General features: G+C 41.0%; 1 protein-coding gene across 4 annotated transcripts in view; it reads right to left on the bottom strand.

The window, feature by feature from the left end:
- Positions 1-24,871, bottom strand: part of LOC117516430 (partitioning defective 3 homolog B-like) — a 417,292-nt gene that overhangs the window by 159,309 nt on the left and 233,112 nt on the right. For all 4 annotated transcript variants that reach the window (XM_034177373.1, XM_034177374.1, XM_034177375.1 and 1 more), the window contains one exon: positions 24,044-24,242. In XM_034177373.1, coding sequence (XP_034033264.1) covers positions 24,044-24,242 — 199 coding nt within the window. The remainder of the gene's footprint in view (positions 1-24,043; positions 24,243-24,871) is intronic.

Below are 24,871 nucleotides of genomic sequence, written 5' to 3'. Positions count from 1 at the left end.
CAATGAACAACTTGAGATATGTGCCGAAATCTTTTTCTGGGATGAACAGCCCAAAAATGACCACGCCCTTTTTTTTTTTTGAAGTGTTACTTCAAATACAGCTGTACAAGGTCTGTTAGAAAAGTATCCGACCTTTTTATTTTTTTCAAAAACCATATGGATTTGAATCACGTGTGATTGCATCAGCCAAGCTTGGACCTTCGTGCTCATGCGTGAGTTTTTTCACGCCTGTCGGTTGTGTCATTCCCCTGTGAGGAGGCTTTGTGTGAGCACTGGTCCACCCCTCTCGTTATTTTTTTATTGCGAATAAATGTCTGAACGATTTGGAGTTTTGCTGCATCAATTCTTTTCCAGAAACTGTGAGAGACCTCCAGGTGGACACTGTTCAGAAAATTAATATGGCTTTCAGGGACGATTTTATGGGGATTACACAGATTAAGGAGTGATCCAGACGGTTTAAAGACCGTCCACAACTGCTGAGAGCGCGCCGCACTCCGAGCGCCGATCGACAGGCTCAAAACCCTCTGAAACAACCAGATCATTTCCAACGTGAAGGCTTTGTTGATCCGGGACGTCGTCTGACTTTCACAAAAAGGCAGAAGGCGTGGACATCAGCACTTTTTCGGCACATTACACTGTTACAGGAGTTTTTTTTTCATGGAAATAAAAGCGGAGGGACGCGCCACGGAGCCGTTCATTACGCGGCACAAAACCACCTCCATGTTGGTCTCACAGGATGGCCTTCAGGTGGATTTCAGACGGCTGTCGGTTGCTTTTCAGTCGTGTGATTATCCGAGAAATTGAGCATGAGCTGGACATGCCCCAACATGTCCTGTGAGGCTTCATCACGGCGTTGCTTTGTGCCATGTGGCTCCACCGCGATGCACGGAATTCCGCTCCTCTTTCCATGACAAAATCTCCTGTAACAGTGGAATGTTCCATTCATTTCTAAACTGGACGCTGTGTTGATCTGGTATGTCATCTGACTAGCACAGGAATTGTGAAAAGACGTGGTCATCAGCACTTTTTCGGCACATTGAGACAGATGTGCGGAGGAGTTCCGCGCGTCGCGGTGGAGCCGCATGGCGCAAAGCAACGCCGTGATGAAGCCTCACAGGACATGCTGGGGCATGTGGAATGTGCCGAAAAAGTGCTGATGTCCACGCCTTCTGCCTTTTTGCTCCAAATCGTTCAGACATTTATTCGCAATAAAAAAACAACGAGAGGGGTGGACCAGTGCTCACACAAAGCCTGCTCACAGGCGAATGACGCAACCGACAGGCGTGAAAAAACTCACGCATGCGCACGAAGGTTCAAGCTTAGCTGATGCAATCACATGTAATTCAAATCCATATAGTTTTTGAAAAAAATAAAAAGGTCGGATACTTTTCTAACAGACCTCGTATTTTCTAAACTACAGCAGCTAGATTTTCCAAGGTCCTCAAAATGTACAGAATGACCAGTACATGCTCAGAAAGGTGACAGAAGAGTGTAACATTTCTAATTTGGAAATTTTAAGAGAAAATCATGAGAAAACATGAGGTCAAACGACCTACATGCAGTGTGGAATTGCCACATATTTCCTAACTTTCTGGGTTAGTGGCTGTTGGGGAATTTCCCCAATAATCTTAAAAAGTGTAAAGTTTCTATTTTGATATTTTAAGAGAAAATGACCAAAATAAGTGAGTCAACTTGTTACCGTACATCAAAGGAAAATGAATTTTTGCCAGATATAATGAAATTTTATTTTCACTCATAGTTACCAATGGAATATTGAATGAAAGTGAAAAATACAAACCAAAAGTTGTTTCTTTAACAGCCAGCCGCCTCTAGAGATCTTAAATGTTTTAAAGATTATCAGGGAAATTCCACAACAGCCATTAACCCAGAAAGTTAGCAAATATGTGGCGATTCCAGACTGTATGTAGGTCGTTTGACCTAATATTTTCTTGTGATTGTCTCTTAAAATGAGAAATGTTACACTCTTCTGTGACCTTTCTGAACATGTACTGGTCATTCTCAACATTTTGAGTACCATGGAAAATCTATAGCTGGTGCAGTTGAGAAAATACAGCTGTATTTGAAGTAACACTTGGGACAAAAAAAGGGTGTGGGCATGTTTGGGCTGTTCATCCCAGATAGACATTTTGGCACATATCCCACAAGTTGTTCTTTGGGGTCAAATTAGTCTAGAACAGTTGAGTTATCCTCTCCAAAATGTTGTGCACACATGTCTAAGTGAGGTCCTAGACTAAAACATTTAATGAATAACTAATTGCACAATAAAAGTAGGAATCAATCATTTTAATGGGCAATAAAAAGAGGAATGAAAAAAGAAGCTGCAAATCAAATATTATTCCATTATATTAATAGTTCAAATTAAAAAGGAATTTACAAAAATAACATTAAGCTGTTCATTTAAAAATTCATTTAAGTTTCAGTGTGTAGGATTTGGGAGCATTTATTAGCAGAAAAAGAATAGAATATTTATAATCATGTGTACATTAGAGTATAATCACTTGTCACAATAAATCAAAGTGTTTTCATAAGCTTAGAATGAGACCTTCATATCTACATGGGAGTGTGCCCCCTCACGGAGGCCACCATGTTGCACCGACATGTTGATACAGTAGCTCATAAAGCCGCATTCACACGACGCAACGCCACAAATTCGCGTCCGTTGCCACGCAATGGGTTTTGCCATCAAATCATTTGCTGTCTACAGTCGCTGTGGATGGCAGATACTTTATGGGGCAATATCTCTTGACCTTGTAGAGTAACAGCTACTAAGAATGTTTAGAATGGGAGTGTTTCTACTTTTTCTTATTTTCCTCAGTTGAAATACATATATCAGTTATCAAAAGGCTTTCATGACATTTTAATAATTGTGGTAAAGCTCAAACAGTATCTTTCCAACAATATTTTTAAATTAACAATTTCATTTTATTTTGATTTATTTTTTTGTAATTTCCTGAAGTATTGATTGATGGATTGATATCTGTCAATTCATTTTCTAATTCCTCTTTTTATTGCCTTTTACTACCAGTTTTGTTTGTTTTTAGTTTTTTAATTTTACCAGTTATAGAGCTTCATAAAGGACTGGAACAGAGAAGGATTTCTCTCTCTCACACACACACACACACACACACACACACACACACACACACACACACACACACACACACACACACACACACACACACACACACACACACACACACACACACACACAGAGCGAGAGAGAGCGAGAGAGCTCTGATGTAGGCTCGAATCTTCCATATATCTTGGGGGGGGAAGCCACCATGGCCATAAGGACAAAAAAAAAAATAAACAAAAAAAACAAAACCATAATGTTTTGAGACCGCTCACCCCCAAAAAACAGGCAATTGCACATATATTTTATTTTTCACAGCAAAGTGCATCTTCCAGTTGCAGTATAGTGATGAAATATCACAAATTTTGATGTGGGATGAGATAATAATTGGGAAATGTGACTGTGGTTTATGAAATTCAAGACAAGTGCTAGTTAACAGGAGTGTTATTAGCAGACATGGGGTCAAATACTTTGCATTGCATCTTCACCTGTGAACATGCACAGATAAACTCCTGTTTCTTGAAGTTACTGAGGCCACTAGGAAAAGAGAAATTAACAGCTGTTGCATTTACACCATTTCTGTCTCCATTTGCATCGTTCCAACATCTGGACAGCAAGTTTTTAACACAGAAGACAATGAATTTACATGGCTAATAGTACTCTGTTCTAAGGAATCTGTGCTTACAGCAGCTCTGAATTACAAGCTGCGGATGCAGTATGCGCGCCATACGTGTGACCTGTTGCAATGGAAATGATTTGTAGTTTCGTATATATTATTTATAGAAAGCTAAAGAGAGGACTAGCAATGAAGTGAGAGCGAGTGATAGTGCTTATCCACAAGAGGCAGGTTTGTCCTGTGTGCAAAATGTATAGGCTTATGCATATTTTACATAAGGGAATACTAACGGTAATAAATATGCACTTGAAGAGTCTGCCGCTAACATCTCTTAAATGCCAGATGAGATGTTGGATCAAAGAAATTCACCTGCAGTGCGTTAACCTGCAGCGGGATTAGATAACGCGGCTCCAACTCAGCGCCATCACGGCTTAGAGTCAAAAGCAAAGAAACCCATACAAACTCACCAGAGCAAGCTACCAGCTCTGATGACAACCAGCCCACTTGGAGAAAATGCTTTGAAATAACTTACTTTTCTGCTTTCTCAGAAATAAAACAAACAACTAATATTTTATCACCTGTGCAGCAACAGTGCTAACAGCTGCAGGTCGAATCAACAGACAGAAGATAACATCCAATTTAATCTGGAACCTCACCATGCTGTATTCAATTGAATATACGTTGAAGAGGATTTGCAAATCATTGTATTCTCTTTTATTTGCATTTTACACAACGTCCAACTTCATTGAAATTGGGGTTGTATATACTAGCTGAGTTACACGTTCTGTGCACAGGTAACAGAGAAGAATTTTAGCCATGTCATTGTATATTTTATGTCACTTTAGTTAAGGTCTAGTAAGTTGTGTTGCATTGTGCGTATGATGTCATCATTAATTTTCATAAAGCAATTTGTGACATTCATGAGACTCAAGTGATGATGATAGGTGATAGCATGTCATATCACTGCAGTGCTGTAGGATATATAATGTTCTTAGTGTCTCTGCAGATGTTCCTCAGCTCTATTACATTTCATCCGTTTAGCACTGGGGGTTTTACGACCTAACGGCCCTTGTTTTCGGAGGCATATCAGTGCATTTTAAATGAAACAAACATGTGCCTTAACTCACATGTGGCCTGTTCAAATTGTAATTAAAGTGCACCCTAACCAGCCGCTACTATGTAGTAAGTAAATTGTGATGTTTGCTACCCGACTTGAGTACCACATGAACTGTGAAAATAAGGGCTCCATCGAGAGGGTCATGATCTAATGTGTGTGTGTGTCTGTGCACGTACGCTTTCAATCTAAGGGCCTCAGTGACCTCCCCCTTGGTGCCCCCAGTCACCATAGCAAGTCTGATGTCGATTGCTTAACTACTGTGGCTGTAATAGTGAACACACACACACGGTCAGTTTTATATACAAGATTATAATAGCCAAGTGGGCTCAGTGTGCGTACATGCTTGTGTGCATGTGTATGTATGGCTTAGATCACGGAAAAACCATTTGGTATGCATACGTATTTTGGGTCAAGGATGGACGCTGCGAAAATGGAGTTGATAAGTCTAATATTTTTGGAGAAAGTAGCAATATTAGCAAATAACAGTGAACAATGGACATTGTGCTTCAATGCACCATGGAGCGTGGAGTTTTGGGGTTTAAAATGTTATTGTGGTTCATGTTAGTTTAACAGAGTTTTTAGTGTTATTGATTTATTGTGTTTTTGTAGTTCCAATTGGTTTAGTCAGTTGTTAAGTGTCATGTTACACTTACTATGACTGAAAACGGTACTGTGTTTGATATTTTCCACCACAGTCTGTTTGTGGGTATGTAAAAATTAAAAACACCTGCTTGCAGCAGAATGCAGATTAGACAAAAAGCTGTGCATGCGTGCGTGCATGAATGTGTATAACTTCGATCATGGATACTTTGGGGAGAGCTGACGTTTGTCGTTTGGTATGCTTATGTACGAAGTCTGTCAATAAAGTATAGGTCCTTTTTATTTTTTTCAAAAACTATATGGATTTCATTCATGTTTTTACGTCAGACATGCTTGAACCCTCGTGCGCATGCGTGAGTTTTTCCACGCCTGTCGGTGACGTCATTCGCCTGTGAGCACTCCTTGTGGGAGGAGTCGTCCAGCCCCTCGTCGGAATTCCTTTGTCTGAGAAGTTGCTGAGAGACTGGCGCTTTGTTTGAACAAAATTTTTTCTAAACCTGTGAGACACATCGAAGTGGACACGGTTCGAAAAATTAAGATGGTTTTCGGTGAAAATTTTAACGGCTGATGAGAGATTTTGAGGTGATACTGTCGCTTTAAGGACTTCCCACAGAGCGAGACGTCATGCAGCACTCCCAGGCGCCGTCGTCAGCCTATTTCAAGCTGAAAACCTCCACATTTCAGGCTCTATTGATCCAGGACGCCGTGAGAGAACAGAGAAGTTTCAGAAGAAGTCGGTCTTAGCATTTTATCCGGATATTCCACTGTTAAAGGAGATTTTTTTAAATGAAAGACGTGCGGGCAGATTGCAGCGTTGGCTCGCAGCCGCAGCGACACTCCGCCACAGGAAAAACACCTCCGTTGGAAGCCTTAAGGACAAGTTGGAACATGTCCAGCTGTTAAACAATTTCTCATATACTCACTCCACTGAAAGCCATCAAAAGCCGCCTGGATTTTACAAATGGTTATCAACACGGAGGTGTTTTTCCTGTGCCGCCGCACCGCGCCGGCTGCGTCCCGACGCGCGGACCCGTCCGCACGTCTTTCATTAAAAAAATCTCCTTTAACAGTGGAATATCTGGATAAAATGCTGAAACTGACTTATTCTGAAACTTCTCTGTTCTCTCATGACGTCCTGGATCAATAGAGCCTGAAATGTGGAGGTTTTCAGCTTGAAACAGGCTGGCGACGGCGCCTGGGAGTGCTGCACGATGTCTCGCTCCGTGGGAAGTCCTTAAAGCGACAGTATCACCTCAAAATCTCTCATCAGCCGTTAAAATTTTCACTGAAAACCATCTTAATTTTTCGAACCGTGTCCACTTCGATGTGTCTCACAGGTTTAGAAAAAATTTTGATCAAACAATGCGCCAGTCTCTCAGCAACTTCTCAGACAAAGGAATTCCGATGAGGGGCTGGATGACTCCTTCCACAAGGAGTGCTCACAGGCAAATGACGTCACCGACAGGCGTGGAAAAACTCACGCATGTGCACGAGGGTTCAAGCATGTCTGACGTAAAAACATATGAATGAAATCCATATAGTTTTTGAAAAAAATAAAAAGGACCTATACTTTATTGACAGCCCTCGTATTTTGGGTCAAGGATGAACTCCATGTTGATAGGATCAATGTTTTTTGGAGAAATACACTGCAGATATTAGCTAACAATGAATAATGGACGTTGCTAATTACATTATGGACTCACGCTATTTCAGCAGGAGGCGGTAAATCATCTTTATATTAAAAGCATGAGTGCGGGCATGTGTGGTTTTATTTTGTAACTTCAATGTAAGTACATAATATACAGTGGGGAAAATAATTATTTGACCCCCTGTCAGTTTTGCAGGTTTTCCCACCTACAAAGAATGGAGAGGTCTGTAATTTTTATCATGAGAGTAATTTTTACTGTGATAGACAGAATCTAAAAAAAAAAAAAAAAAAAAAAAAATCCAGAAAATCACATTGTATGATGTTTAAATAATTAATTTGCATTTTATTGCATAAAATAATCATTTGACCCCATAGAAAAACAGCACTTAACAATTGGTACAGAAACATTTGTGTGCCATTACAGAGGTCAGACGTTTCCTGTAGTTCTTGACCAAGTTTTCACACACTGCAACAGGAATTTTGGTCAACTCCTCCATACAGATCTTCTCCAAATCTTTCAGGTTTGGAGTTTCAGCTCCCTCCAAAGATTTTCTATTGAGTTCAGGTCTGGAGACTGGCCAGGCCACTCCAGGACCTTGAAATGCTTCTTACGGAGCCCCTCCTTATTTTCCCTGGCTGTGTGTTTGGGGTCATTGTCATGCTGGAAGACCCAGCCATGACCCATCTTCAATGCTCTTACTGAGGGAAGGAGGTTGTTTGCCAAAAGCTCGCAATACATGACCCCATCCATCCTCCCTTCAATACGGTGCAGTTGTCCTGTCCCCTTTGCATAAAAGCACCCCCAGAGTATGATGTTTCCACCCTCATGCTTCACGGTTGGGATGGTTTTCTTGGGGTTGTTCTCGTCCTCTAAACATGGTAAGTGGAGTTGATTCCAAAAAGCTCTATTTATGTCTCATCTGACCACATGACCTTCTCCCATACCTCCTCTGGATCATCCAGATGGTCAATGGTGAACTTCAAACGGGCATGGACATGTGCTGGCTTGAGCAGGAGAACCTTGCTGCCCTGCAGAATTTTAAACCATGACAGCATCATGTGTTACTAATGTAATCTTTGTGACTGTGGTCCCAGCTCTCTTCAGGTCATTGACCAGGTCCTCCTGTGTTGTTCTGAGCTTTCTCAGAATCATCCTTACCCCACAAAGTGAGATCTTGCATGGAATCCCAGACTGAGGGAGATTGACAGTCATCTTGTGTTTCTTCCACTTTGTAATAAATAATCATAACAGTTGTTGTCTTTTACCAAGCTGCTTGCCTGTTGTCCTGTAGTCCATCCTAGCCTTGTGCAGGTCTACAGTTTTGTCCCTGGTGTCCTTAGACAGGTCTTTGGTCTTGGATATGGTGGACAGGTTGGAGTGTGATTGATTGAGTGTGTGAACAGGTGTCTTTTATACAGGTAACAAGTTCAAACAGGTGCAATTACTACAGTTAAAGAGTGCAGAAGTGTACCTATGATAAAATTACAGACCTCTCCATTCTTTGTAGGTGGGAAAACCTGCAAAATTGACAGGGGGTCAAAAATACATATGTTAAAAAGACATGGATGACACAAGAAAGTGAAAACACTTATTTCCATTGTGGTCCATTTAAAAATCAAATAACAAAATAGAAGTAATAATAAAATAAAATAATAATAATAATGATAAAAATAATAACAGTAATAATAATAGTATGTATGTGATGAGAAACTAAATTTATAAATACATTACGACAGTAAATCAACATTAAAAATGAGATAATTAACAGGAAATAAAAGGGTTGGGTTCTTCTAAAAAACTGGTGAGGTCTAAGGTTCTAAAAACATTCTGGACTCACACGCAATTCCAACTCATTATAGAAACTTTGCATAATTTATTACCACCCTTGAAAAATGTCAGCTACCTATTTTATAAACACTACCCAATCTGGAGCCCATGGATCCTCACAGACAACACGCTAGTGTGTGTGTGTGTGTGTGTGTGTATATATATATATATATATATATATATACATACACACACACACGAGGTCTGTTAGAAAAGTATCCGACCTTTTTATTTTTTTCAAAAACCATATGGATTTGAATCACATGTGATTGCATCAGCCAAGCTTGAACCTTCGTGCGCATGCGTGAGTTTTTTCACGCCTGTCGGTTGCGTCATTCGCCTGTGAGCAGGCTTTGTGTGAGCACTGGTCCACCCCTCTCATCGTTTTTTTATTGTGAATAAATGTCTGAACGATTTGGAGCTTTGCTGCATCAATTTTTTTCCAGAAACTGTGAGAGACCTCCAGGTGGACACCATTCGGAAAATTAATATGGCTTTCAGGGACGATTTTATGGGGATTACACAGATTAAGGAGTGATCCAGATGGTTGAAAGACCGCCCACAACTGCTGAGAGCGTGCCGCACTCCGAGCGCCGATCGTCAGACTCAAACCCCGCTGAAACAACCAGATCATTTCCAACGTGAAGGATTTGTTGATCCGGGACGTCGTCTGACTTTCACAAAAAGGCAGAAGGCGTGGATATCAGCACTTTTTCGGCACATTACACTGTTACAGGAGTTTTTTTCATGGAAAGAAAAGCGGAGGGACGTGCCACGGAGCCGTTCGTTACGTGGCACAAAACCACCTCCATGTTGGTCTCACAGGATGGCTTTCAGGTGGATTTCAGACGGCTGTCGGTTGCTTTTCAGTCGTGTGACTATCCGAGAAATTGAGCATGAGCTGGACATGCCCCAACATGTCCTGTGAGGCTTCATCACGGCGTTGCTTTGCGCCATGCGGCTCCACCGCGACGCGTGGAATTCCGCTCCTCTTTCCATGACAAAAACTCCTGTAACAGTGGAATGTGCCGTTCATTTCTAAACTGGACGCTGTCTTGATCCGGTATGTCATCTGACTAGCACAGGAATTGTGAAAAGACGTGGACATCAGCACTTTTTCGGCACATTGAGACAGACGTGCGGAGGAGTTCCGCGCGTCGCGGTGGAGCCGCATGGCGCAAAGCAACGCCGTGATGAAGCCTCACAGGACATGTTGGGGCATGTGTAATGTGCCGAAAAAGTGCTGATGTCCACGCCTTCTGCCTTTTTGTGAAAGTCAGACGACGTCCCGGATCAACAAAGCCTTCACATTGGAAATGATCTGGTTGTTTCAGTGGGGTTTGAGCCTGTCGATCGGTGCTCGGAGAGCGGAGCGGTCTCAGCAGTTGTGGGCAGTCTTTAAACCGTCTGGATCACTCCTTAATCTGTGCAATCCCCATAAAATCGTCCCTGAAAGCCATATTCATTTTCTGAACGGTGTCCACCTGGAGGTCTCTCACAGCTTCTAGAAAAAAATTGATGCAGCAAAGCTCCAAATCGTTCAGACATTTATTCGCAATAAAAAAACGACGAGAGGGGTGGACCAGTGCTCACACAAAGCCTGCTCACAGGCGAATGACGCAACCGACAGGCGTGAAAAAACTCACGCATGCGCACGAAGGTCCACGCTTGGCTGATGCAATCACACGTGATTCAAATCCATATGGTTTTTGAAAAAAATAAAAAGGTCAGATACTTTTCTAACAGACCTCGTGTATATATATATATATATATATATATATATATATATATATATATATATATATATATATATATATATATATATATATATATATACACACACACTCACCGGACAAAGGCAAAAGTCCTATTGCTTTTCCATGGTTTTCAAAGTAATGAACACAGTATATACCGGATTTTGTATAACAGATTTTTGCTCACTTTGGACAAAACGCCCCACCCCATCATAATGTATTTCTATTACAAACCTCTTGCATATACCGGATAGAGAATTCTGGGCGTGCCGAGTAACAGAGGTATGAAATGAAGTTCAGCACTGACACTCGCCGATTCGAGGAAAGTGGGCACAGTATTTCCTTGATTAAAAGCCCGGCCTTTTATGCCTTTTATTTTTTCAAACCATGCTCAGACATGGGACCTAAACGAGGCAGAGTCTAATTCAAGGCTGGTGATTATTAACAAAATGCTGCCTGCCGTCTGCACTGTAATATGGTGTTAAGTTTCTCACACATCCCTGGGTGTGCCGAACCAAAGACAACTGCTTTAGACGGATGGCACAATGCTGCTTTTTCATGTCCAATACGATACCAATCCTGGAACCTTCAGTATCTGCCGATGCCAACTAACAAAACATCTTAAAACAAGTAATCTGTTCATAAACAAATTTGTTTGTGTGTAATTTGCTAACCTAGCCAACTAACAAAACATCAGCTCAAACTGTGGAGCAAATTTTCATTCCCTGAAAGGAAAATATACAAAAACCACAACATGACTCAGATGTGGAATACTTAGACTAAAGGTGTCTTGACACTTGCACGACTTTGATCCGCGCACTTGCACGCACTTCGCTGTGACAATCCCAACTGCTGTGTTCCCATCTGGATGCCGTGTTTTGTTCTACTGGATGCTGCGCTTTGTGCCGCTGAATGCTGCATACATAAAATAATTATTTCATAGCGGATTAATCATTTTCTCTCACAGTTGGCTGTTGAAAACACCCCTAATTGCTTCCGGAATCAAAGAGGACCGTTTGCCTTTATGTCTCTCGCTCTCTCTCCTGCACTTCATGAGGTGGAGAATGTATTTGGAACAGTCTAAAAGGTAATTTGTAATGTTTATATTGTAATAGCTTGGTAAAACAGTTGCATGTTCATCCCTTCTTCTGAGCAGCTGTAAAAGTATGTTTATGATTGATGTAACATCTCGTTATAATCGATCAGACCAGCTGCGCTGTGGTGCGGTGCGCAGATGCAGTCACTTGCACTCACACGCAGTGTTTTTGAATTGTATGGGTAATGTTCACATGAAGTTCACACAATTAATGCGTGATGGAGATTTTGAACATTTCAAAATTTTCTTTGCGCATTTGCACGAAGCCGCGCACAGTGTACAACATTTTACAACAGTCTACAATGAGTTTACTCTCCTGCATGGCACAATGTGTGCAAGTACGCACATCAAAGTTGTGCAAATGTCAGGAAACCTTTAGGCTTGTTTTTATTGTTAGTCAGGAAAAACATCACAGATTCTGTCCCAGAACGAAATATCGATGCACTGCACGAATAAATAAAAACACAGAATAAAAGCCCAAGGTCTGTGATAGTGATAAATTGGGTATGACAAAAAAAAATATTGATAACTATCTATCTGTATACACAGCATACAACAGATAAATAAATAAAAGGACAGAGGATATTGCACATATGAAGATGCTACAAGGGTAAAGTTGCTACCAGATGCTACAGTGCTTTTGATATCCTACATTCTGTGTTGCACAGTTCTTTCTTCTGGCGGTTGGGTAAAAGCTGTCCCTGAATCTGTGTGTTTTGCACCTCAGGCTATGGTACAGTCTACCTGAGGGCAGTAGGGAAAACAGTTTGTTAAAGGGATGTGAAGTGTCCCTCCTTCTTGCCCTGAACAAGCAGCACTGTTCTGCCAGTTGACCAATGGTTGGCAGCCTGGCCCTAATAATCTTCTCTGCTGCCCTCACAATCCTCCCCAGTCTCTTCCTGTCAGCAATGCTGCTACTTTCATGTCACAGAGAGATACTACTGGTGCTTACAAGGCTCTGATCAGATCACATTTAGTTGTTTTAAATTTTGGATATCCTATCCAGTCATTTTTGTCAATATCCGAGGGAGAAACACACGATTATGAAAAGACGAGAACAAGAGAAGGAAAGAAGGAAAGGGAATAAGAAGGCAGAGTACACAAGGACAAAACTAATCCAGAAATCATTCTGGATTAGGCCCCTTTAGTCTGACAGCACGGTTTTGGTTGTGTATGGTGCAGCCCACCGGTGACTACCTTTCAACCCTGCATATTCTGCTGCTCCGCGATAGGATAAGAGTGGAACGGACAGCGCTAATTGGCTTGCTTCCCTGTCAGATTTCCTTGGTGCTGCAAACAGAAAAGTGGGGAAGAGGATATATCATGTTTGGATTTGTAAACAGCAGATCAGAACGCTGGCTTTCATGTCCTTTGAATTGGCGGCGGGGCGGTGGCGTGCCGTCGCAGCAGGACGCGGGCTGAAAGCGACAGCTACACATTGATCCTGACTGACTGAGTGACTGACGGAGTGCACGGGCAGACAGGATGTGTCAGCGCCCGTGATGATGGCGGAGGAGCTGAGCGATGACATGCCTCCACACAGATGAAACTGCATGCATGCGTGCGTGCGTGTGAATAAAGAATAAATAGAAGGAAAAGCACCATGCTACAGCTGCAGTGAGGAGCAGCTCCGTCACAGGATATTAGTCATAATCTATGTTCTCCAACCCTCTCCTCCAGGATCAAACCATAATATGTCTAATCCTGACACAAAAACAAGACTGTGAGCTCAAGTGCAGAATTAATTCCCTGATCAACTTCCTAAAACGAGAAACCTGTCACAGCTGCACATCAGAGAGAACTCTACCTGCTACTTTTGGAATAAATATTATTGCTGGCAAAGGATGTTGTAAAAGTCATTTCTGGACAAAGACATCTGTCACGTGTGACCAGGTGAACCAGCTCGCTCCTGTGGATGTGACAACAGTAAAACAGCAGAGTTCCAGCCTTCGCCTTTCTGCGGTCTGTCAGTGGCGCGACCCCCCTAGGCAGCGTTCCAGGCAATGACTCCGCTGTGCTGAATACAAACCTCTAGTGAAGAAAGCCTGAAGGGCATCGCCATTTGTCTTGGCTTATTTAGCAGAGAGGGAGAAGTGTATGAGAGCTTCGAAGCAAATAGGAGTTCAAACCGTATCAGAGCCAGCAGGAACAAACGGGAAACGAGCGAACAACGGCAGAATCCACAGTGGCCTAAAACAACAAAAGCTCATGCAGGGCCGAAGCCATTATGTGCAGAGGGCGAGAGCTCATTTTGGGGCGTGTCTGAGCACACTTTGCTATTTCATCTGCAGGAAATAGCAGTGTAAACATGGACGCAGTTGGCAAAAAGGTTGGATTTACAGTGTTTATTATTCATGAGCGTTCCGTAGACGGAACATCAACCAGTTAAGAGTGGTACCTGTCCTTTCCCAGCACTGGGCGCACAAAGACGTGCTATTGCGGAAGAATATGCAAGTGAAAGCATTTTTGGCTCATTAACAATATAATTATTTTCAATTTCAAGTTATTTTCATTTATATAGTGCCAAATCACAAGGTTGCTTCACACAAGTAAGGTCTAACCTTACCAACCCCCAGAGCAACAGTGGTAAGGAAAAACTCTGAGGAAGAAACCTCAAGCAGACCAGACTCAAAGGGGTGACCCTCTGCTTGGGTCATGCTACAGGCACAAATTACAAAACAGTTCACAAAACGAGCATACAGGAAATGTTGCCGGTGCACAGGACGGTTTCTGGAACAGATATCACACCCATCTCTGGATGGAGCCGCACCTCAAACAGAGAGAAAAGAAAAAAAGCAGAATCAAGCATCAGAAAGACAAATACAGTGTAATTTGTCAACATTAAGCAACAAGAAAAAGAGAAGAAATACTAAGGTGATCGCCGGCCACTAGCCTTAAGCTTTACTAAAAGACCCAGAATTTAGATAAAGTTGACTCCGCGGCACACTCCGTTTCCTAATAAAATGAACTAAAAGAATAAAAAGCACAGAAACATACTATGCCAGTATGCTAGCCATACGAAAGGGAAAATAAGTGCGTCTTCAGTCTGGACTTGAAAGTCTCTACAGAATCTGACTGTTTTATTGATGCAGGGAGATCATTCCACAGAACAGGGGCACAATAAGAGAAAGCTCTATGACCCGCAGACTTCTTATTCACCCTAGGGACACAAAGTAGCCCTGCATCTTGAGAACGCAAAGCCCGGGCTGGTACGTAAGGTTTAATTAGGTCAGCTAGGTAGGGAGGTGCCAGTCCGTGAACAATTTTATAGGCTAGCAGCAGAACCTTAAAATGTGATCTCACTGGGACAGGAAGCCAGTGAAGAGACGCCAAAATGGGTGTAATGTGGTCAAACGTTTTGCTTCGTGTCAAAACTCTGGCAGCAGCATGATGTACCAATTATTACAACATAAGGCAAGGGAGCCTGAAGCCTCGTCACCAAGGAATTGAAAACATGAAGAGAAATAAAATTGTGACCAGCAACAGCATGATGCAATTTATAACCTCACCACAAGATGGAACTAAATTCTACACACTAACTTTAAATTATATATCCTCGTTAGGATAAAAGGTGAAATTATTTAAGTAAAAAATAATAATTAAAACAGAACGCAAAGGTGCATCAAGTCAACAACTTTCAAACTCTGATCAGGTGGTGCTGACAGGACATCTGTACCTTTCAAAAACAAAATGCCCTGCCTGCGGATTCACCAAAAACCAATGTAAATATGTGATTTACAGAGGTCACCTCAAATCTGTTTGGTTGTAACATATTGCCACAAAAAACACACTCTTCAAATACCGGCTGGGCAAAATTAAATATTTACAGCTGCTGAAAGGACAGGGCCCACTTCCAACATTTGTTGTGTGAGCTGCTGTTGTGCACACTTTCATTTCAGAGGCAAATTGAGGTCATATGTTTATAATTTGGCCTTTTCCTAATGCTGTCATTGGAGTAAAATAACATTTGAGAGCTACAATTACATTGTACCGCACAATACTCCAGCTAATTAAGTCATATTTCAACTTCGATAACAATCAACACAACCAGATAAAGGCCAGGAAGAGAGAAGAGCGTGTCGTGAAACAACCTTTTTACAATGCACAACTCTATTGTTGAGTTTAAAAGAAGATAACGCATTCAGCCCAACAAAGAGTGTTCCAGAATATTTTGCCCAATAAAAAAAAGTATTTTTTCAAAATAAGAGAGAGAAGCCAATCAGTGCGTGAGTTAAAGAGAATACACCTTTGAAATTTAATGCTTCAAAAACACACACACACACACACACGCACAATCCTGTAATTGTCTAAAAAATAAGTGCTGAAACAGCAAGAACTAAAAAAACAAATAAATTATTTTAATTTCTAAAAAAAAAAAAAGAAAAAAGGAAATGATTAAGTTGAGATGCAAAGAACTTGCTACAAACTTCATACAAATATAAAGAATGTAAAGAGAAATGACGCAAATGTGGAAGTGCCAAATCCTGTAGTTTCTTGAATGGCAGGCCCGGATCCAGAATTTTTTTTATGCATCATTCGTCATCAGTAAAAAAAAAAAAAAACTTGAATAATCCAGAATAGTGCCGAACGTGTCCCCGCGGTGAACACAGGTTTGGTTTTCATGTCAACCTATAGTCCCTAAATTATATGCTTATTCCGAGTTACTATACTTTTTGGACAGACCTCGTACAGACAAGAAACTACAATCAACTAAAACGTTTTTTCCTCCCAAAATGAAACGTGCTGTATTTCTTTACAAATTACATCCTGAAGTGAAGCACAGCAGCTGTAAGAATCAGCTCAGATATATGGAATGACATTTATGCCAATAATGCCTGAAAGGAAATGCTTTTGACAAAAATTACAGATTTTGTTTATTCCTATTTATGTCCAGAGATCAAGGATCCACCATGTAGAGTTTATTATGTCCACAGTTTAAGGATCCAGTGACCAATTTCATATTTATTTACTTTAAGACTCAATAAAATGTTCAATTTCAAGTCAATTTCAATTTAATTGGCTTATAAAGTGCCAAATCACAACAAAATCTAAATATACTAAAACAAATACATCACAATTGTACATATATAATGAATATGTGATGTTTGTTATATAATATGTAATATATGATGGACATGATGAATATTGGTACCTGCTGGACTGTTTCTAATTTTGATTGGTATCAATGGAAAATGTCTTCTGTGAACTGTCTGTATCTCAATATATTATTATTAAGAATATATGCAGTCATATTTTAATTGATTTTATCAATTGGAAAAAAATCCTATATAGATTCAGGTATAACAAAGATTTTGGCAATAAATTTGATCCTGTTTACATTCAATTTCTGTTATAGTGTTTTTTTTAGGACATCATATTTATACAAATAAGAGGTGTTCACTATGGTCCATGAAATATAATAAATATATTAAAAGAAGTGTGACAGTGTGTGTTGCACACGAATAAAAGAATGAAGATTATTGAATAACAAGACGCGTACGATTTTTATTTTACCATTGGGCAAAAATGCATCTGTCAGATTTTCACTCTGGATCCAGCCCTGAATGGTCACTTGAGACTGACTCAAAATGCGAATTTTTATATTACTCATGTGTTAAGCTATGCTAAAGCATCAACTTCAATCAACTTTTTTCTTGTATAGCGCCAAATCACAACAAACAGTTGCCCCAAGGCGCTCCACATTGCAAGGCAAGGCCATACAATAATTATGAAACACAGTCTACGTCTAAAGCAACATAACCAAGGGATGGTCCAGGGTCACCCGATCCAGCCCTAACTATAAGCCTTAGCGAAAAGGAAAGTTTTAAGCCTAATCTTAAAAGTAGAGAGGGTATCTGTCTCCCTGATCTGAATTGGGAGCTGGTTCCACAGGAGAGGAGCCTGAAAGCTGAAGGCTCTGCCTCCCATTCTACTCTTACAAACCCTAGGAACTACAAGTAAGCCCGCAGTCTGAGAGCGAAGCGCTCTAATGGGGTAATATGGTACTACGAGGTCCCTAAGATAAGATGGGACCTGATTATTCAAAACCTTATAAGTAAGAAGAAGAATTTTAAATTCTATTCTAGCATTAACAGGAAGCCAATGAAGGGAGGCCAACACGGGTGAGATATGCTCTCTCCTGCTAGTCCCCGTCAGTACTCTAGCTGCAGCATTCTGAACCAACTGAAGGCTTTTTAGGGAACTTTTAGGACAACCTGATAATAATGAATTACAATAGTCCAGCCTAGAGGAAATAAATGCATGAATTAGTTTTTCAGCATCACTCTGAGACAAGACCTTTCTAATTTTAGAGATATTGCGTAAATGCAAAAAGGCAGTCCTACATATTTGTTTAATATGCGCTTTGAATGACATATCCTGATCAAAACTAACTCCAAGATTTCTCACAGTATTACTAGAGATCAGGGAAATGCCATCCAGAGTAACGATCTGGTTAGACACCATGCTTCTAAGATTTGTGGGGCCAAGTACAATAACTTCAGTTTTATCTGAGTTTAAAAGCAGGAAATTAGAGGTCATCCATGTCTTTATGTCTGTAAGACAATCCTGCAGTTTAGCTAATTGGTGCGTATCCTCTGGCTTCATGGATAGATAAAGCTGGGTATCATCTGCGTAACAATGAAAATTTAAGCAATACCGTCTAATAATACTGCCCAAGGGAAGCATGTATAAAGTGAATAAAATTGGTCCTAGCACAGAACCTTGTGGAACTCCATAATTAACTTTAGTCTGTGAAGAAGATTCCCCATTTACATGAACAAACTGTAATCTATTAGACAAATATGATTCAAACCACCGCAGCGCAATGCCTTTAATACCTATGACATGCTCTAATCTCTGTAATAAAATTTTATGGTCAACAGTATCAAAAGCAGCACTGAGGTCCAACAGAACAAGCACAGAGATAAGTCCACTGTCCGAAGCCATAAGAAGATCATTTGTAACCTTCACTAATGCTGTTTCTGTACTATGATGAATTCTAAAACCTGACTGAAACTCTTCAAATAGACCATTCCTCTGCAGGTGATCAGTTAGCTGTTTTACAACTACCCTCTCAAGAATCTTTGAGAGAAAAGGAAGGTTGGAGATTGGCCTATAATTAGCTAAGATAGCTGGGTCAAGTGATGGCTTTTTAAGTAATGGTTTAATTACTGCCACCTTAAAGGCCTGTGGTACATAACCAACTAACAAAGATAGATTGATCATATTTAAGATTGAAGCATTAAATAATGGTAGGACTTCCTTGAGCAGCCTGGCAGGAATGGGGTCTAATAAGCATGTTGATGGTTTGGATGAAGTAACTAATGAAAATAACTCAGACAGAACAATCGGAGAGAAAGAGTCTAACCAAATACCGGCATCACTGAAAGCAGCCAAAGATAACGATACATCTTTGGGATGGTTATGAGTAATTTTTTCTCTAATAGTCAAAATTTTGTTAGCAAAGAAAGTCATGAAGTCATTACTAGTTAAAGTTAATGGAATACTCAGCTCAATAGAGCTCTGACTCTTTGTCAGCCTGGCTACAGTGCTGAAAAGAAACCTGGGGTTGTTCTTATTTTCTTCAATTAGTGATGAGTAGAAAGATGTCCTAGCTTCACGAAGGGCTTTCTTATAGAGCAACAAACTCTTTTTCCAGGCTAAGTGAAGATCTTCTAAATTAGTGAGACGCCATTTCCTCTCCAACTTACGGGTTATCTGCTTTAAGCTACGAGTTTGTGAGTTATACCACGGAGTCAGACACTTCTGATTTAAAGCTCTCTTTTTCAGAGGAGCTACAGCATCCAAAGTTGTCTTCAATGAGGATGTAAAACTATTGACAAGATACTCTAACTCCCTTACAGAGTTTAGGTAGCTACTCTGCTCTGTGTTGGTATATGACATTAGAGAACATAAAGAAGGAATCATATCCTTAAACCTAGTTACAGCGCTTTCTGAAAGACTTCTAGTGTAATGAAACTTATTCCCCACTGCAGGGTAGTCCATCAGGGTAAATGTAAATGTTATTAAAAAATGATCAGACAAAAGGGAGTTTTCAGGGAATACTGTTAAGTCTTCTATTTCCATACCATAAGTCAGAACAAGATCTAAAATATGATTAAAGTGGTGGGTGGACTCATTTACTTTTTGAGCAAAGCCGATAGAGTCTAATAATAGATTAAATGCAGTGTTGAGGCTGTCATTCTCAGCATCTGTGTGGATGTTAAAATCGCCCACTATAATTATCTTATCTGAGCTAAGCACTAAGTCAGACAAAAGGTCTGAAAATTCACAGAGAAACTCACAGTAACGGCCAGGTGGACGATAGATAATAACAAATAAAACTGGTTTTTGGGACTTCCAATTTGGATGGACAAGACTAAGAGACAAGCTTTCAAATGAATTAAAGCTCTGTCTAGGTTTTTGATTAATTAATAAGCTGGAATGGAAGATTGCTGCTAATCCTCCCCCTCGGCCCGTGCTACGAGCATTCTGACAGTTAGTGTGACTCGGGGGTGTTGACTCATTTAAACTAACATATTCATCCTGCTGTAACCAAGTTTCTGTTAGGCAGAATAAATCAATACGTTGATCAATTATTATATCATTTACCAACAGGGACTTAGAAGAAAGAGACCTAATGTTTAATAGACCACATTTAACTGTTTTAGTCTGTGGTGCAATTGAAGGTGCTATATTATTTTTTCTTTTTGAATTTTTATGCTTAAATAGATTTTTGCTAGTTATTGGTGGTCTGGGAGCAGGCACCGTCTCTACGGGGATGGGGTAATAAGGGGATGGCAGGGGGAGAGAAGCTGCAGAGAGGTGTATAAGACCACAGCTCTGCCTCCTGGTCCCAACGCTAGACAGTCACAGTTTGGAGGATCCCAAAAAATTGGCCAGATTTCTAGAAATGAGAGCTGCTCCCTCTAAAGTGGGATGGATGCCGTCTCTCCTAACAAGACCAGGTTTTCCCCAGAAGCTTTGCCAATTATCAATGAAGCCCACCTCATTTTTTGGACACCACTCAGACAGCCAGCAATTCAAGGAGAACATGCGGCTAAACATGTCACTCCCGGTCTGATTGGGGAGGGGCCCAGAGAAAACAACAGAGTCCGACATTGTTTTTGCAAAGTTACACACCGATTCAATGTTAATTTTAGTGACCTCCGATTGGCGTAACCGGGTGTCATTACTGCCGACGTGAATTACAATCTTACCAAATTTACGCTTAGCCTTAGCCAGCAATTTCAAATGTCCTTCGATGTCGCCTGCTCTGGCCCCCGGAAGACAATTGACAATGGTTGCTGGTGTCGCTAACTTCACATTTCTCAAAACAGAGTCGCCAATAACCAGAGTTTGATCCTCAGCGAGAGTATCGTCGAGTGGGGAAAAACGGTTAGAGATGTGAACGGGTTGACGGTGTACACGGGGATTCTGTTTAGGGCTACGCTTCCTCCTCACAGTCACCCAGTCAGCCTGCCTTCCCGACTGCACGGGGTCTGCCAGGGGGGAACTAACGGCGGCTAAGCTACCTTGGTCCGCACCGACTACAGGGGCCTGGCTAGCTGTAGAATTTTCCACGGTGCGGAGCCGAGCCTCCAATTCGCCCAGCCTGGCCTCCAAAGCTACGAATAAGCTGCACTTATTACAAGTACCGTTACTGCTAAAAGAGGCCGAGGAATAACTAAACATTTCACACCCAGAGCAGAAAAGTACGGGAGAGACAGGAGAAGCCGCCATGCTAAAACGGCTAAGAGCTAGTAGCTACGCTAAGCTAGCGGATTCCCAAACAGGGAATCCGACACTCGACAGGCTGTGGAGCAGCACAGGTAAGGCACAACAACAGTGCTAAAAAATAAAATAAAATAAAAATAAAAATCCACTGGACAGGCTGTGGAGCAGCACAGGTAACGCACGACAACAGTGCTAAAAAATAAAATAAAAATAAAAATCCACTGGACAGGCTGTGGAGCAGCACAGGCAACGCACGACAACAGTGCTAAAACAAAATAAAAATCCACTAGACAGGCTGTGGAGCAGCACAGGTAACGCACAACAACAGTGCTAAAAAATAAAATAAAATAAAAATAAAAATAAAGCATGAAATTATGAAAAAAATTAGTGTGTAGTATTTTGAGTGACAGCTAGTGTGCCGGGTCCTGCTGCTAACAGTGGCTGCTAGCTGCTGTAGACCCAATCGGGTTTGTCCTTTCTGAGCATTGTATTACACATATCTGAGATAATATGACTGACTCTGGCTAATGTACTGACAGCGCATCTAAGAAGTCTGTGCTCCAGCATTTCCGCTGAGTGAAATTTTAGTATGATTTCAATAATTAGCATGTCAATAGTTTGATGTTAGCTGTACTGATGGTGCTACAGTTACTGAAGAATTATACAGCTAGTTAGCCTTAGCTAGCTTGGAAAACATGGCCAACCCATAAATGGTAAAAGGGGTGTCCACAGCCACTGTCAAGATGGCAACATTTAGACCGACCACATTTGAATCTCAAACTTGCTCTTCCAAAAACTTATGTATGGCATCATGGACGGTTTGTCCTATGTCCGTACAGTCTATGTGCAAAACGAGCAACACCAGCTTCTTCATGTTACAGTGCTTAACATGTGCACTAAAAAGAATTATTTGAGAAATAGACACTGTAAGGCTCCCTCTGCAACTTTGCACATCCTTCGTCTCGGTTCTATTCTCCACTATGAGCGTAAGTGTGTGAACGTCTCTTACATTATTGCCCTTGACACTGTGGCCGATTGGATTCTTATCTGCCATCTGTAGGCTGACACTCAGCCCACGCTATCTCCTGCCGCAGCTTAATTGAATCTCAAGTGTTAGAAGTGTAGTGATACACTGACCACACCATGTCACTGCCAACAGATAAGCATTGCTGCTGTTGGAGGATTGGACCACCACAATCACAACAGTGACATGGTGATAAAGGGTTGACAAGCAGTTTGGGTCGGTGCGACTTAACTCTGGATTGAGAGATAATGGATACCCTCCATTACAGAGAAGGTTGTGTTTATATCCAATAATCCAATATCCACTAATCTGCTGTGCTCAGTGGGAAATTTATCCAAACTACAGGGAAAGTAGGACAGGGCTTCTACATGAAATCTAGCAGTAGCAGAAGTATATGACATTCTGTTTACCTCAAGCCTTGAAAAATGCTTGTAAATGAGAACGAAACGCACACAACCTGAAGCTGAAAAAACAGATTCTAGGCAAATCAAGCCAATTGCAAAGTCAGAGATCCTATCCTACCTCTACCAAACCTATCCAACCAACCAGGTTCAGACACATCCAAGCATGAATTTTACACACTACATATAATTCTACAGCCATTCTGCTTTGTTGCATGGGTACGGGCATCTGGCAAAGAACCTGTGCCAAGCCCCAATGCAGATCTGTACTGGATCCACTGTGCTGACTCTGAAGTGCCCGTGTACCAGAAAGACAAACAGCAACATAAAATTCAACTTTAAATATAAAGTATAGTCCATTTAACCAGAAATTCACCACCTTCTTGTTCATTGGGAACACGATTTGTTAGATTTCTGAAAACTGTCAATACACAAATCCCATAAGGTCTTATTTGCTAAGCTTTCAAAAACATAATTTTCAGAAACATAAATTGGCTAAGCTGACATCAATTATGGACAGCCCCCCCCCCACATGAGACTGCGGGAGCCTTAAGTAGCTCCTTCAGTAATAGATTGCTGCACCCTTGATACAAAACACAACACCTCCGCAGGTCATTTATTCCAACTGCACTCAGACTGTATAATACCTCAAAAATGCTTTTAGCACCATAACCACCTGCTGATTTTGCACTATTAACTACATCTACCACTACCTTATTACATGCACAACTGTGCAATTTATCCCGCGCAATAACTTTGCCATATCTACACAAATGTAAACTCACTTATATTCAATTTTCATGTAATCTGTTCACATCAGTATTTATGCTCCCATCAGCAAACATTGCAATATACTTTAGTCACTTTTCTGTAATGTATTTTTTTTCTTTACTAATGTATGATGCTAATACATTTCTTTACTAATGTTGTTGCCGCTGTAACAAGTGATTTTCCCTGCGGTGGGCTCAATAAAGTTCATCTTATCTTTACAGTCCATGGGGCCTGAAAACTTCATCCAAACTAGAATCCCCAAATTTACAAGTCTTTGTGGAACAAATAAGCACAACGACAGGGAAGTGTTGACTTCTGACCAAAGCTTTTAGAAATGTTGGAGTCGGACATCCTACCTTAAGATGCCAAATCCTTTCTTTTTGGTCTTCTTCTCCAGATCCTCCAAGGAATCATCTGCTTTCTTCTTTCCTTTGCCTTTCTTTTCTTTCTTTTTCCCTACTGGTTTCTTCTTGCCGTCATCTGCATCCAGGTCCTGGCGAGACGAGCTGCTTGCGGGCGTGTCTTGACCTGAGCTTTGCTCTGACAGATCGTCATCTACAGAGGGTAATGGGTTGTCAAGGTTAGCCACTAAGCCATGGGGGCAACGGACACAGTAGATGTGAAAACATGTAGCCGCACACATTACATTTGTCAGGTTGTATGAGATGGGTGTTCAGTAAGCTATTTAGGCTTTTATTAGGCAGCGGCTCTCCCTCAGTGCGGCGAGGCTGGCCGGAGGCAAGTGTTCCATCAGCATCAGAGCTAAATGCCTCAATGCCTGCATTAAATTTTAATCTACACAAAACAAAACAAAGTTGAACCGAATGGCTAGTGCAAATATATCTCTGTCTAATGTTTGATTAAAAGCTCAAAGGGATGGTTGATCAGTTGCACATTTTGTAAACACAGTGCAAAATAAGATCAAATAATTAAAACAGTCTCTCTCTCTGCAACCTGAATACACCTCAAAAGACACACAAAGGTATATTATTCAGATCACTGGACAACATTCCACATGAACTTAATTGTGTCACCAAATAGTACATTATAAAGTACCTTTATTTCTGTGGTACACTGCAAACTACAGCTAATTTTATTGTGGAGAAAGTATTTATTTTGGGGAAATTCTACGGCACATACAGTGAATGTATTCCATGAGAGACATGGAGGAAGCGCATATGTAC

Source organism: Thalassophryne amazonica, chromosome 1 (genome assembly GCF_902500255.1).
Source record: "Thalassophryne amazonica chromosome 1, fThaAma1.1, whole genome shotgun sequence".
NCBI lineage: Eukaryota > Metazoa > Chordata > Actinopteri > Batrachoidiformes > Batrachoididae > Thalassophryne > Thalassophryne amazonica.
Note: the sequence above shows the minus strand (reverse complement) of the source record. Positions and strands in the feature narration are given on the sequence as shown.